Genomic DNA, 16,920 nt, shown 5'->3' on the forward strand with positions numbered 1-16,920 from the left:
AACAAATATACAAGGTGAAACTACATACCAAATATCTAAGCTCAAGACTTGGTGGTTATGACTCAGAAATGCTTTAATTTTTGTTTCTCAAAAACTTTTTTATTTTTTGTATCTAATTATAGTTTCTAAAATGTTACTCATTGGCCAATTATCTGAACCATCTTTTGCTCCTGTTGCTTTTTGGCAATTAGTACACTTTTAATGATTTAGTGTTGTGTAAGGAAGTCAAAATACTACGTTGTTTCCATTTTGCTACTTTTATTACGTCATAACAATAATTTCACATTACACACTACTTTCTTGAGGTAATTAGCATCTAACATGCTATAAAAACATTATTTAACTGCTATAAAGCACATGTTTGTTCTTTTCTAAAGTAGGAAAAATTTATTCACTTCTGAGACATAATGTGCCTTTTCATTTTTGGTCTATTTTAAGATCATTCATCTGATTGGAACCATTAATATCACTTTTGTTGAGGGCCACCTAGGGATCATTCCTGTGAAGTTTGGTCAAAATCAACTTAGAGGTTTGGTGATAAATATATCAAAATATATTTAAGCAGAAATTCTGTCTCTTCCAAATTACAAGTAACAATTTGATATACATTAATACATTCCTTTTAATATTTTCAACTAAACAGGCACAACAAAAATTTAAACTTGCAGTAATAATTATGTTATAATTCACATTCAAAACCATCAAAATCTATGTACAATTATGATATATAAAACAATGTACAGTTATGATATATAAAACAAAATAAGTAACAATCCCTGATACCAGCTCAGATTTATTTATTCCATGTAAATTAAAGTGCTGTTAAAAAGATTCATTTAACAGATATCAACATTCAATATGATGTTGTAGAACAGTGCATGGTTCACATTCAATGCCCACTAATACATGTATATAATTATGAAACATCTGAAAGATAAACTATGAAATATGGTACTACAAGGCAAGAATAATTTAATATCTTTTTTATTCTAACATGAACATAGAAAGAGATAACATGTTGAACTACTTTATGTGGTGATGTAATTTTCACATTTTTATGATGTCATTTGGTTGGTATATTAGAATGTCCCAATGATGTTATATTGGGTGTCAACACTCCTTTTCCTTATTCAGTGCAGTATTGAGTTGTAATGTGCTAAAGTGATTTAAATAGTGATTTTAACTATTAAATAAGGCAAAAGTAGTCTTATGCATGTTAGAATTGTTAAGTAACAAATGACTATATTGTTTATCAAATATTAATGTGACTTATATTAACACACACATGGAAGACACTGAGAAAGAACATTGACAAAATGTATGCTTCATCTAAGACTCAAACTTGCAATCTACTGATGTCTATAGACCAGATATTCTCCTAACTATATCCTGATTGTACAGGATCATTATTGGGGCTGAAACTAGACCGTATCCCATATTCAAAAAGCATGTTTTTTCTTCTACCTTTGGCAAACTTTCCAAAACAAAACAAAAAATATTTTTAAAAAAAATATTCAAACTAAAATATTCTAGGTTTTTTTTTTGCAGTTCTTGAAATTGAAGGACAACTGAAACTTAAGGACAAAATCATGTTCTTTTGTTCTTTTTTCATACTTATTTTCATCAAAAGTCAAGGCAATTGTCAAAAGTATTGCTGTAATTTGTTAATTTATGCAATTTTTATCCTCTAAAAGCAACCAGTCACCATTCCCTAAAAGCTGACAATCACTGTAGAATGTACCTCAACCATCACAAATTTTATTTTCCTGTATATATATGGCAATGACAAAAAATATTGTCTACAAGAAACTGTGCATAATAAAACAATGCATAATTATCATATTAAATAAAGTCAAATGAGAATGATGTCCTAGAGTTAATGTTTTAAGAACACTTAGATAACCTGATTTTGTTAAATATAAATCAATATAGACTGTACTATATTATATAAATAATGTACAAGTTAATCTCACTAGTATCATTCTCAAATACAGGTATGAGTGTTCATAAAAAAATATTTCCTTACCAATAACTTGCTGAATATTGTACAATGGATTTTCTCAGCTATAAGGTTGGAATAGTTCATCCAAAAGTTTAAGGGATTTCAATATCAAAATATAATAATCAGCTACCAGCAGTATAGAGCCTGGACAGACTGCACAGAGGTGCAGACAGGCTAACTCTATACTGGTAGTAAATCATTTTAAGTTGCAGCAGGTTAGGGGTTAATAAACAACCATTTCTAATTAACCATTTATGAATGAAAATCAATATATCTCTTCCCATTATCTGTGATTTCAGATTGACATAGACTGTAGGCAATAGACAATGAAAGTGTTCATAAATATTTCTTAATTAATTCAAATTTTCATGCAACAAATTTTTCTCAGTGTACATGAATAAGTCTTTCTCTCTTTAACACACTTACAGTGACTACAGGTAATAATTTACAAATACATTTTACCATGCATGTCAATGTTCATGAATAAACCTTTCTCTTTAGTTCATAACCAACCTTCTTGTATGGCAGCTACAAACATTGACAATTTAAATTAGCCAATAATTATCATATTAATTATCATAGTGTAAAGAAAAATCCCTTGTAATTCCCAATGTTCATGGAAAAATATAATGAGGCAAATGAAAAAGTTTTTCATTAAACATGGACTAACCATTGTATATAAGATGTGTTAATAAACATATTTTACTGTGTCGCTCATGAATGAAACAATTCGCAAACCAATATTTCACTTTAATTTGTGTTTATGGACTATAGCGTTCACAAACCAGTACACTTCACTTTGTTCATAGACTATCTATAGCATTAACAGATTATTCCTCCTGTAATATAGTGTTCATGAAATGTTCACACTGATTTTGAGTAATCATGTCCTATAGGTAAAATATATCCCTTATGTATGATACTGTTCATGAACCAATATTTCACAATGATTTTGAGTTATCATGGACTACAGGTAAGATATATTCCTCATGTATGGTAGTGTTCAAGAACCAAATTTTCACACTGATTTTGAGAAATTATTGCCTATAGATAAAATAAATCCCTCGTGTATGGAAGTGTTCATGAACTAAATTTCACACTAATTTTGAGTAATCATGGTCTATAGGTAAAATATATTCCTCATGTATGAAAGTGTACATGAACTAATTTTCACACCGATTGAAAAATTATTGCCTATAGGTAAAATTTAATCCTCATATAAGACAGAGTTCATGAACTAATTTTTCACACTGATTTTGAGTAATCACAGACTACAGGTAAAATATAGCCCTCATGTATGATGGTGTTCATGAACTAATTTTTCAGTCAGTTCAATATCTTCAGGATACTCTGTGGCCTTCTCTGTGTTGGGTATATAATGAGTTTTCTCATATGATGTGAAATATTTGCCAACTTCAGGGTGAGTGATAGGACAGCATTCAGGATGCATCTCTAAACTTTCTGGAAAACAAAACAAAGAAAATATATTAATGTAGAAAAAATATGTAAAGGATAATCTACACATGAAAATGTCTTGTCATTATAAAAAATCAAGTTTATTATCAGATTTTGAGATATGTGAACATTTATTAAATCATACAAGTTTTTAAAAACAATAATAGTCCATCAAGAAACTGACTATTAAATCAAATCAAATACTAACATTGCATGGTTTATTATTATGTGGTTTTTGTATTTTATTACTATCATTAATAATATGATAGACAAAGAAGATAACTAAATAATCATTACTTCATATGACAAATGATTACAAATCCCATAAAGCAGTAAAGTAAACAGAAATTTATGTTCTTTTCAATATGCCTAAAACATAGTCATTTCTCTGTAATTTTCACAGTTAGATAGACCGACAGACATATTTTCACAAGATATGTAGGTAATAAAAGATTTTACCAGATTAAGCAAACTGTAAATATAATTCTACTTGCTCTGCTTTGAATTTAGAAAAGTTCATTGCTAGTTTTATCGTATTTTAATAAAGGATAGTTCTAAAAATTGTATATGTGTGTATTCTAGGCACTGAAAGTATGGACCACGTCTAAGAATGGGAGCTGGATTAGTTTTTTTAAGAAATTCAGCAGGTTATAAAATTAAGGAATTTCAATATCAAAACACTATAATTGAGAAGACAATTGACTGGTCTGACTGCACAGGTTTCTTGCAAGCCAAACTCTACACGGCTTACATATACTTCTTATAATTGCAATATCACTTAGACATTTGAGCCGCGTCATGACAAAACCAACATAATGGGTTTGCGACCAGCATGGATCCAGACCAGCCTGCGCATCCGCGCAGTCTGATCAGGATCCATGCTGTTCGCTATCAGTTTCTCTACTTGTTATAGGGTTTGTAAGCGAACAGCATGGATCCTGATCAGACTGCGTGGATGCGCAGGCTGGTCTGGATCCATGCTGGTCGCAAACCCACTATGTTGGCGCGGCTCATTTTATTTTTAAAGGAATAAATATCCTCAAAATTTATCCTACCTTCTGCTGCATATCTGTTAGTACCATCAGATACAAGGACATTATAGAAAGGTTGTTTATCTTTGTGAGGTAAACGGTCAACACCCATCTGTATAATCCATTCATGTGTAGCCTCACATTTAGCGTCCCAGCCATATATAACACAATCATAGTCATATCTGAATAAAATATACAACACAGAAATGTGATTATTCTTACTTTCCTTCTGATACAAAACTGACATCACTGTAAATTGTCAATGCACTATAATCTTCATACAAACATTATTGTGTAAATGTACTCAAGAATCAGATATACTATTTATAGTTTAGAAGAAATATGCAGATACTTCAGATTATGTTAAATAATATGAAAATTGTAACAGATTTTGTATGATAAGTTTAACAAATGTTATATAAGAATGATATGTAACAGATGTAATATGAGAATGCAAAATATAATATATGACAACCTGTGCAATATAAGAATGGTAACTGATGTTAAATGAGAATGATAACTGATGTTATATGAGAATGGTAAGAGATATTATCCAAGAGTGGTATGAGATGTTAAATCGAAATGATAACTGATGTTATATGAGAATGGTAAGAGATATTATCCGAGAGTGGTATGAGATGTTAAATCGAAATGATAACAGATGTTATATGAGAATGGTAAGAGATATTATCCGAGAGTGGTATGAGATGTTAAATCGAAATGATAACAGATGTTATATGAGAATGGTAAGAGATATTATCCGAGAGTAGTATGAGATGTTAAATCGAAATGATAACAGATGATATATGAGAATGGTAAGAGATATTATCCGAGAGTGGTAGATGTTAAATCGAAATGATAACAGATGTTATATGAGAATGGTATGAGATGATATATTGAAATGATAATGGATGTTATATTGAAATGATAACAGATGTTATATGAGAATGATAACAGATGTTATATGAGAATGATAAGTCACGTTACCTTCTATGTTTCATTATAAGGCCAACAGAGTACAAGGCATCTTTTGGTTTCTTTCTAGTCTTTACATTGATCTAAAACAAACAGAAACATATTCATGAAAATATGGTTTAATTTAAATCAAAGGCATATAAAAGAAGGTATGTAATTATTAATTAAAATTCTTGACCTATCCATCATAAAATCTATTTTTGTGTTTGTCTTCCGGGATAAAATAATTATAATTTGATACATCTTAAAATAAACAGTTTTACAAGCCATGTTTTCACTAAAGTACATGTTTACTATTTACAATTAAGTATTTTTCACAGGAATAAACCATTTTTTTTACAGTCCTGACAATTCTTGATATAAATGTCCTTTTTTATGTATGTCAATGTATGTCACTTTACAATGTAAATGCAGGTGAAATCTTTTTTCTGGTTTTCAATTATTATTGTTTTAAACATTTGAGTAATTAAACAGGAATAACAAATCAGAATAAGAATCTCAAATTTATTTCACTGTAGCAATAATCATGCACTATTCATGTGAAAACCATGATTTATTTACCTGATGAATTTTAGTAATTCAATGATATGTGCTTACATGAAACAGTAAAATGAATAGCAAAGTAAGTAAAACTAGCCATAGAAAATGACACACAACCAACACTGTATTATTGAATTATTTTTTCATACATATTAATTTTTTCATACATTTAACATGTGCAATTTCAATTCATTTGCAACTGTCATTAAGTCTTTTTAGAGAGGAATCAGGATTTGATATCAGAAATACATGTACATGTTAAAATGTATGATAAATACAAAGTTTGAAACATGACTTCAACTACCTTCCCTCACGTTCTTGTCACAAAATTGTCACAACAGTCACAAAAATTAACCTCCCCTGATGTCTGTCACAAAAATAAGTGAAAATTAGTGCATTTCAACAAAAACATGCTGACTTTAAAACAAAAATTAGTCTTTGTTTATAAATGAAATGAATACATAACAATGAATTAATGTTGCACTGTATGCACTGTATGCACAGTACCTTTCTTTTGTCCTTGTTCACTTTATTATCCTCCATCTGTGTTTGTGCAGCATCCATGAGGTAAGCTACCAGACCCATCCTGTTCTGATCTTCATCAGCTATTACCTGCAGATTTTGTAGCACCTACAAAAAAAACAACCAACATTATACATCAATCTGACTATAGTATCAAACAACAGACAGATTCTAGCATGACTTATCATTTTTATATTAAAAAGTGATGTCTTATCTAAACTCATAAATCAAGACATAGGGACCCGAGTTTGATTCCCGGACGGTGTAGGTCACTTTCTTGTGATTGATCATGAAATCTTTTCTACAGTCATTCACACTGTACCTCTGCTCTGAAATGTGCAGAAGTTTCAGTTCCTTGCGAAAGTGAAGGCAACAAGTACTGGCAAACTGCTTGACAGCCTGACTAGGAACGATGTGGTGACTGAACTGTGCTCTGATAAAATCATTTGGCTTAGTGTTGTGATCCGGAGTGAAAACTACCAACACCACCAGCAAACATGTCTATTATAGATATAAGGTATGAAAGGGATATTTGATGTCAGGCACCTGTAAATCAAGTAAAACTAGAACTGCCACTATCATGGCGTGAATACCCCCGCATACCACTTTGTCAGAATCAACAGTGGCCATTTAGCGCTCAAGGACAACCTCCCTGCTAAATCTGAGGTTACTAAGCCAGTACATTGCTAAGTTATGTATACTACATGCTTCAAATGTGAAAATGTCAAAATCAATACATTGCGGACAGGACATTCTTTAACAATTGAGAAGAAAAGCTTTTTTTGTCAAGGTCCCTGTGACCTTGACCTTTGACCCAGTGACCTCAAAATCAATAGGGGTCACCTTATAGTCATGATCAACATCCATGCCAAATATGAAGTCTGTGGGTCAAATGAATCTTAAGTTAATGGGTGGACAAGCTTTTTGAAGTCAAGGCCCCTGTGACCTTGACCTTTGACCTGGTGACCTCAAAATCAATAGGGGTCATCTACTAATCTTGACTAACCTCCATGCCAAATTTGAAGACTGTAGGTCAAAGGAATCTTAAGTTATTGGGCGGACAAGCTTTTTGAAGTCAAGGCCCCTGTGACCTTGACCTTTGACCTAGTGACCTCAAAATCAATAGGGGTCATCTACTAATCATGACTAACCTCCATGCCAAATATGAAGACTAAGGGTCAAAGGAATCATAAGTTATTGGGCGGACAAGAAAAAACCGACGGACAGCCGGACGGACGGCCGGACAAGCTGATTCCAGTATACCCCCCTTACAACTTTGTTGTGCGGGGGTATAATTAAGTGGAATGAAAAACACTTTACTGTATTTACCTAATTATAGAACAAGAATTTATGAACATTACTCTTTAAATGCTAGTTACTATAAGGCTATGCCTATTCAACCAGTACAAGACCTGAATGGCTGGCATATTTATGAAGCCTTGTCAGACATTATACTGTATATTGCTTTGACTTCAGCTTTTCAATATTGAAAACCCTTAAAACAGCAAGTTTCAAACATTTAGCAATTTAGCTGACACATAAACATACCAATTCAGACAAAAATACATCTGTTAATAATAAAACTATACATAAATCTTTAAAGCAAATATTTCAGCTCATTGTTTATGTTTTGTATCGTTTAATGATACCGTCCAGTTTGCATATATGCAAATACAGGAGCAAAAACATTATATAATTACAACATTCTAAGCCACAATTATGCGAGATAAGGTTGTAGAAATTGATAAACAGCTAGAAACAGTTTATTCTATTAGCAGGGATAAAAATGCACACAAATAAAATACAATCGTATCCTTACATCAGGCAGGTTAATGTTCAAATGTAAATTCACCCTGACTAACAGCAGACGCATTTCAAAATCATCTGGTGAGATCAAGAGAGAGAACTCTAATGCATTACGTAAACAAAGCAAGTTGTCTCCCATTCTGCCCTGCTCTCGTCCAATGGCAATAAGATTCCTGATCATTCTCTCCAAAACCTGAAACACAGTTGTTTCAAAATTAATAATTTCAACAAAAATAAATAGAAATGTATCAAAAGGACACTTATAGTCTTATGTCCCAACTTCATTTACATGTAAGAGTGACAAATTTGCATACTTACATATTTGATATAGGTCAGAAGTCTTACTTAACCTTAGCTATTCTTTCTCAAGTTATTGATCTGGCATGACTTTACACAAATTTTTACTGTGTCCTTGACCTTTGACCTCAAAATCAATAGGGAAAACCAATATGACTATAATGAGTTAGTTGCTGGCCATTGAAAATGTCCCTACTAAGTTTCTCAAACAAAGGCTTATTCCTTCTCAAGTTACTGATTGGAAAAGGTTTTTTGCAAAGAGTTTCTGTGACCTTTACTTATGATCTGTTAACCTCAAAATCTAAAACGTTCATCAACTGGCCATGGGCAATGTCCCTAACAAGTATCATGAACCATTGCTTTTAACTTTTCAAGTTTCTAACAGGACATATTTTTGGATGGAATTCCTCAAATTTTAGTACATAAGAAAAAAAGTAGCCACATACAGTTAGTTTCAGCTAACTGAAAGAATAGCATCAAAGGAAATAAACTGTTACCTATTATCCCCATAACCAACTAAATATCTGTATGTTTGGATGAACAAACACCTTTCATGCTACTTAAATGGAATGTGGGGTTATTCTTTTGTTAAATTCCTTTGTTTACTTTAGGCAGCTTTATAAAGTCTATTGTCTTCTTTTGTTTAGTTTACAATTAAATGGCCATCTATTTAGTTTAAACAGCCTGGATTTGACCATAATAAAAAATATATTGTAAGAATAGAACAAATTTACAACTTAATTACTAATCAGGCTTTCAGATGACACTTTATATCGAGGTCCCGTGTATGAGTGCTTAAACACTTGACACGTTAAAGAACCAGGAGAAGCTTCTGGAATTGGGGCATCTTTTCATATCTTACACTATCCTTCAAACATATAAAATTTCTAATACTTTTCTGGAGGACTTGCCCCTATGGGCAACCAGTGGCGAGTATAAATAAACTCAAATACACACACTCAATAATTACCTGTACTGGACTGGTTTAATAATATACCTGTACAGGACTGGTTATCTTCATGTTGTTTAGGTTTATCAAAGTCTCCGGAACATTGAGTGCAGTGTGTAACTGTCCATAGCTGAGAAATTTTCCACCATTGAATACATCTATGTATGTATACATGTGTTCTAAACTTTGCCTAAAAGTACAATGCAAAGGTAAATATCACAGTCATGTTCAGCGTGTTCATCAAATTAAGTAACCAAGGTAACATGGTGAAAATGCCCTGCTGGATAAACACATTCGGAACATTAATTTTGTATATATTAATACATCCAATTGATATATAAACATAAAGCTCTGTCAATATATGATGAGACGTAACAAATTAGATACAGTAAACAGCTTGTGATCTTTATAGTCAAACTCAGTGCTTTACTGAAGTAACAAGTGCTAGCTTTCCTAAAGTATATCTTGAAAATAATAAATACTTACGATGGATCTTGTTTCCACCTAAGCAGGAAGTGAGATGGTGCATTGACTGGTTCACATATAACACCTAGTCTTCTAGCTATTGCTGAATAAACTATTGATAATGTAATTGGTATACCAGTCTCAGAAGATAAAACCTGAAATAAATAACGATATAAGAATATAAACTTTATTACTTTAACATGTATCACAAAATTCCAAGGGTTTTTTCTTGAATTTTGACAGCCTAAACTTACTACTTGTAACATGTATTAAGAAGAAAGATATCTGATACTGTCCTGTAGTATTATGGTGTTAATGCTAAACACATATGAAAATTCAATCAAGTTATAATCATATATCATATATATCAATATTCTGCATGAGATAAAACAGTGGTAAAAGAACAGGATTTGATGTCCATACAGCTAATCCCCCAGTATACAATGCAGCTTCTTAAAATGTCTGCCAAAGCTTCTGAATACATCAATACATAAGACATGTTTAATAAATTCCCTACATAAAATAACAATGAATTGATTGACATTAATATCTCTATAAAAACTAAATATATACCATACTTATTATTACCTTATTTATATATGAATTGTTGATATCATAGTATCTTGTCTTGTTGCCCTCAAACTTATGCTTGTTAAACATCACTCTATTTATAGAATCAAGGACCATCTTACAATGCTCACTGTTCCACAAATCAGATGTCACACCTATAATAAAAAACATCATTATCTAGCAAATGTCTGTAAAAAAAATGTCACACCTTATCTAGCTATTTTCTGAACATAGATGTTACGCCTTATTTAGTAAGTCTGAACATAGATGTCACACACCGTATCTAGCTTAAGTCTGTACAAAGATGTCACACCTTATCTAGCTAAAGTCTGTACATAGATGTCACACCTTATCTAGCTAAAGTCTAAATATAGATGTCACACCTTATCTAGCTAAAGTCTGTACATAGATGTCACACCTTATCTAGCTAAAGTCTGTACATAGATGTCACACCTTATCTTGCTAAAGTCTGTACATAGATGTCACACCTTATCTAGCTAAAGTCTGAACATAGATGTCACACCTTATCTAGCTTAAGTCTGAACATAGATGTCACACCTTATCTAGCTAAAGTCTGAACAAAGATGTCACACCTTATCTTGCTTAAGTCTGAACATAGATGTCACACCTTATCTAGCTAAAGTCTGAACAAAGATGTCACACCTTATCTTGCTAAAGTCTGTACATAGATGTCACACCTTATATAGCTAAAGTCAGTACATAGATGCCACACCTTATCTAGCATCAGTTTGAACACAGATGTCACTCCAGTCTAAACATAGGTGTCACACCTTATTAACCTTTAGTCTGAACATTGAATTTTCTAAGATAATACACAAAGTATTTATATTAACTTTTAAGTTAATGTTATTATATATGCCATAACACTAAACTAATTAACAAATCTTGAAGTCAGTAACAAAGTGGCAATGTCAATCTTGTATAAAATTCCATTTGTATGTTATATTAGAATAGTACTTTGTGCTTTAACTTGTACAGTTCTTTGCACTAGAGGTTGACAACTTCGAGCAGAAATAAATCACTGAACTTGAAACCCTAGTAAAATACACAAATGTATATACATTTACATGTATAAGAAATATATATCTTTGTAAGACTACCACTGTTGGAACTAAAATAAAAATACAATAAGTTTCATACTTTCTATGTTGATGTCAGCTTTAACAGCTGGATGATGTGGCCATGTTGTTTTTAAATTGTGCGATACTTCTGATGCCAGGCTATCTAACTGATCACTTATATCATTTTGTGTGAAATTCTCAAATGGTTGACACCACTGTGCAAGTAGACAAGCCCCTAAAAACATAAACACAAATATTCTGTAATAATAATGTATCATGTAACTGTGAGTAGCAGAGATCCAGCAGGCTTAAGTAAGAAATATAGATGTAGGCTAAGAGTCTTACTAAAGTCTAGTACACACAATTGCTTCATCATACTGAATCCTTGATTGCTATGACCTTGACCTCTATCTTGCTAACATAGATGAAGATACAGGCACTCCTCTTCTTTTATTAACTTTGGAGCACCATCGACCAGTGAAATTGATTTATCTAATCAAATATATTTTGCTGTAGAGGCACATCATGCCTCGAAAACAAATAAGATTTGCATCCTTTAGAAGGAGCAAACATGAGTTTATAATGTGTAAATAATGGTTTTAGAGCATGCAGGCTGCTTATCGCATGAAGATAGTAGCACGCAATATGAAATTATTTGTCATAAAAGTACAAAAATATAAACAAAGCAGTACTTCCACTTCCATTCAAAATACTTAATCACCATTACTATACTAATTTCTTTAATTTTTTGGGGAATTCTGAATGCTTTGAAAAAAGATTCAATTGGAAAGCAATTTCCAATATCTCTGTTATATAATGTAGGCCCTGCTAACAAATATTGTTGTCAAGTCAGAAAAAGAAGAGTTTAAACTCAAGACCCCTGAGTTTAAACATAGAGACCAGTCAGTACACTTACCATGTTAAATTTGATGCTTAAGTATAATATTTTAAAATACTTCTGGTTAAAGTGCATAACATTATACATTATTACATTGTCAATGTCAAATACACTTTTTTTTCAAATTTCTGATATATCTTCAGAAAAAAAAATAACATTGAAAATTTCCAACCTTAAGTCTGTAAAACTATTTTTTGTATGTGCTTCAAGGTTTTTAGAATACATGCACCACAATTATCTTTAACTTTAATTGATATGAAAGGCATTAGATGCATCAAATAGTATGTAACTGTATAACAAACAGGCTGACAGACAGGCAAACAAGTTGGGACATATAATAAACATCCCTTTGGGCATACAAAAAGGTTTCAGATACATGTATAATACATAAACGAACAAACATTACCAGTTTCAAGAAGCTGACACTCTGGAGGTACCTCTGTAAATGCCTGAACTTTCTTTGACAAGAGGGTTTGTTGCATAAAACGAAGAACTTTTTCTGCATAGTATTTGAGAGTCAAATTTTTATCACTGAAAGAAGACAATTGATGTATCTTACATCAGTTACTAATACTTCTTTAACTCGTTTCAAAGCATGTTGCAATAATAAGTTGCTAAAACCACTAGTTTATCCCTTAACCTGCACAATCTGGACTCCCCTAGCTTGGAATTTGGAACAGTTAATTATCATTTTAGGGGATTTTTAAATCAAAATACTAAAATTGAGCTATCAATAATTTCAGTCACATCAATGAAGTCTGACCTGACTCTTTGCTACTTAGTTCAAGCTTTTTGACATTGAACCCCTTTAAAACAATAATGAACTGTTTCAAAGTCAAAGCAGGTCATTTCTATTATACAAATTTAGCATTGTTAGGGTTTTAAATTACATGTATTAGTATTTGAAGAAAATTAGTAAAAGCTAATGCATTATGCATACAAAATACTATACTCAACATCACTAATTCCGCGTCATCACTTATTTCACGGAAATGGCATATTTTTATGTGACCAGTGTTAAAATTGGTCAGAATTGTCATATTTTATTCAAACATGTAAACAACAAAGTTTTTGTACAAAATAGTTTAAATCTACTGATTTTTACGTAAAACAGAACAACATTTTACAAACTTCTGCAAAAAGCATCAATAATCCGTTAAATTTGTACATATGTCTGAAACAATCATCATTTTCTAAATGTTTTTGTTCGTTGAAAAAATAAATTTTGAGGTAAAAAGTAAAGATACTTTAGATATTTAAAATTATGCAAAATAACATGCAGAAATTTTAACTGAAACATGAAAAAACTGCAATAAAAAACCATTACTGCAATTTAAATGATGACATACTGTTTTCAAAATGACTAGCATATGGTATACTTCTGGCTCATTTGAACTGATTTTGACTAAATATATTGTTGTTTTCTTGTGTCATACAGCAGAAAATACCTATATGTTACAGCTTATGACAATTTTTGTACCAGAAGTTTCATTTGTTGTTTTCTTTCTTGCTTCAAAGCGTTAAGTACCGTGAACTAAGAGGAGCACAGTATAATATTAAAGGACCCTGATGTTTCCAGGCTGCTATTAGAACATCACAACTTTAATGCAGTTGAAAATAATGCAAAATTGAATAGAATAGCTTTTTTTCCCTTAGCCATTTGATAATACCCCCTGAAATGATGAATGGTTTTGTCCAGTCGTATTAGGTAAAGATTATTTTTTGAAATTAATATATCTCACCTATCTCCATCATTAACTATACTCATGAGTTCATCAATTAGAAACTCTCCAGCTTGCTCATGTTCATGTGTCATGGTGGTGAATTCATGAAAATCTTCCTTGGACACCTCATCATGAAGGTAATGTTGGCTTGAAAGACCTCCAACTGCTGATTTAACCCGGACACCAAAACTATGCCTGCTTTTAAACTCCTTGTACCAATCATAGACTTTGAGTCTCTGATATCTGGCAAGCATCCGTGGCCATCTGTATGTAAATTGAAAATAAATTGGAAATTAACAATGTGAACCTGAAAAAAGTTTTATTATAATTCCTTCCCCTTTACGATTTTAACATGTTTTTCATGCAAAAACTCAACAAAAAAATATGTTGGGTTGATCAGTCTAGCTGCTATACCTTTGTACAGTTTGTAGCATAAACAACTGGTTTTTTACACCAACATTTACTGCACATTTCATTTCATGACATTCAGTGCATTATTCTGCTTAACAATTGCAAATTTGTGATATAATTTCCAATAGGAAGTGGCTTGCCGTACGGGCCCATACGGCTAGCCAAAAGTTCTAGCCGTACGCGAGTCACGTACGACTAGCCAGGACACACTGTATTGGCTAGCCGTACGGCACTTTTAAGAAATATATGGAAGGCGAAAGTGCATATGTTAATTATGACTTTAAGCGAGGATTTTAGTCAAGATTGTTTACTTTTTAGAGATTAATCGACGTGTTGGCTACAGTAAAGTATGTACTTTGTCATCTCAAGACGTCGAGAAAAAATAGCGTTTGGTTGCAGTTAAATAACATCAATTGAAATAGTTTACAAAATTTTGATAATAATCCTTTTTTGTTTCATTAAGTTTAATTTTTAAATTAAAAAAACAAACAAAAAAAACACCGAAAATAATTGTTGTTAGACTCTGATAATAGAAGTTTGTCCATCGTCCATCATTACGGAAAGTTTGCATTATTTTATTATTTCTCCTTTTCACCGTTTTTTTTTTAAATATTTGTTTTATTTATTTATTTATTCCCCTCCAATCATTATTTATTCCATCCATGTGCTTAATTAACAGATTTAACAATTCATCTTTCATACAAATCATAAGCATGAAAATTAAGGACGTTATAACATGCAACTTTGACACTTAATTTTATTATGATAGATAATACAACGCTTACTCGTATTCATTTTTTTTTTTTTTTTTTGCAAAATTGCGGAGCATCTTTATTAAAGTGATAAAGTGAACACACTAGGACAAATGCGGCGATTTGATTAAAATCGTCGTTTAAAGACACAAAATAACATATGCATTTTCGTCTTCCATATAATTTTGAAAAGTGCCGTACGGCTAGCCAATACAGTGTGTCCAGGCTAGTCGTACGTGACTCACGTACGGCTAGAACTTTTGGCTAGCCGTACGGGCCTTCCTTTCCAATATTGAAAATAGATAAAGTATTCAAATGAATATACAATACATATATCATGATCACACCATTGCTATTAAAATTTGACATTAACAGAATTTCGACAGAAAGACCGACCCATTTTGAAAAACTGATATTACATAGATGTCGGTCTTAATGTAGGGAGCACATCATCTATATTTATAATAAAAATCCCTGGCGCCTAACTAGCTGTAGACTACATTGAAAAGAATCAGATGACATGCATAAATATTGGTGTCATAGCAATTCTTACACTACAAATTAAATCAGAGTAGACAAAATAGTCAATTTATGTCAATTAAAGTCCTGAAGTTATGTAACAAATATAACCTTTGGCCAAGTTTTTGTCTCCATATTTTGTTGTTTCTGCCGACTTCATGAAGAATAGAGCATACTTCGGATACATTTAAAACATCTTTATAATCAAGAATAGTATATGTAAATATATGTTCAATTATTTCAACTGGCAATTCCAAAATGCATGCAAAATTTGTATCTTTTTCTTCTATTTCTTTGCAACTTTCTTCAGGCCCGTCCATGTTTGTTTGTTTTTGTTTTTTTCGGCGCCGTAATATTTTCATGCCGTTAGAAAAAGATTACCTATACATAAAACACTACTAAATATTTAAGCTTATATGACACTAAATGTTGTTTGCTTGCACACACTGTAAAATCAAAGGGCTGCAAGTTCTGTAGTATTTTTCTGATCTTTGCAATCTAAATCGTACTGTATATCTGTATGTATTTTCCTGTATAAGTTTATTTTTTATATTCTATAATTCATCTTACAGGGCACCGAGATGCAGCGTTTAGATTTGCTACTTTAACAGTTTGTGTTTGATACATATACGAAATTTTGCATGACTAGAGATGAATCTAAATCATTTATGTTCATTTTTTATGACAGCCACACTTTATCCTAGCATATCGTGGCTACTTCCTTAAAAAAGACACTTAAAAAAAAAGTAGTTGCCTTGACTGGGATTTGAAACCAAGAACTCTCACACCCTAAACGAGCGCGATACCCCTGCACCACAGGAAGTTATATGAAGAAAGCTTAAATAAAATCGAATAATTCTACATTTAGAATTTCCATTTCGGGTTTGTAATCCGTATAAATTTTGAGGTATTTCGTTTACGA

At 31.8% G+C, this 16,920-nt stretch overlaps 1 protein-coding gene across 2 annotated transcripts; it reads right to left on the minus strand.

The window, feature by feature from the left end:
- Window positions 1-604: 604 nt before the first annotated feature.
- On the minus strand, window positions 605-16,353 carry LOC132749100 (F-box only protein 21-like). Of its 2 annotated transcripts, none has more exons than XM_060738781.1 (12): window positions 16,110-16,353; window positions 14,335-14,580; window positions 12,999-13,123; window positions 11,774-11,929; window positions 10,631-10,767; window positions 10,064-10,197; window positions 9,626-9,767; window positions 8,378-8,524; window positions 6,511-6,633; window positions 5,476-5,546; window positions 4,513-4,670; window positions 605-3,463 (listed from the first exon to the last, which is right to left on the minus strand). In XM_060738781.1, exons 1-12 carry the CDS (start codon window positions 16,316-16,318, stop codon window positions 3,294-3,296), a joined length of 1,818 nt encoding a protein of 605 aa, XP_060594764.1. In that variant the 5' UTR covers window positions 16,319-16,353; the 3' UTR covers window positions 605-3,293. The 2 variants fall into 2 exon arrangements, with proteins under 2 accessions (XP_060594764.1, XP_060594763.1); XM_060738780.1 differs by having other exon boundaries at window positions 8,345-8,524.
- Between the last annotated feature and the right edge of the window lie 567 nt (window positions 16,354-16,920).

Source organism: Ruditapes philippinarum, unplaced genomic scaffold (assembly GCF_026571515.1).
Source record: "Ruditapes philippinarum isolate M1 unplaced genomic scaffold, ASM2657151v2 ctg202_1_1_1_1, whole genome shotgun sequence".
Lineage (NCBI taxonomy): Eukaryota > Metazoa > Mollusca > Bivalvia > Venerida > Veneridae > Ruditapes > Ruditapes philippinarum.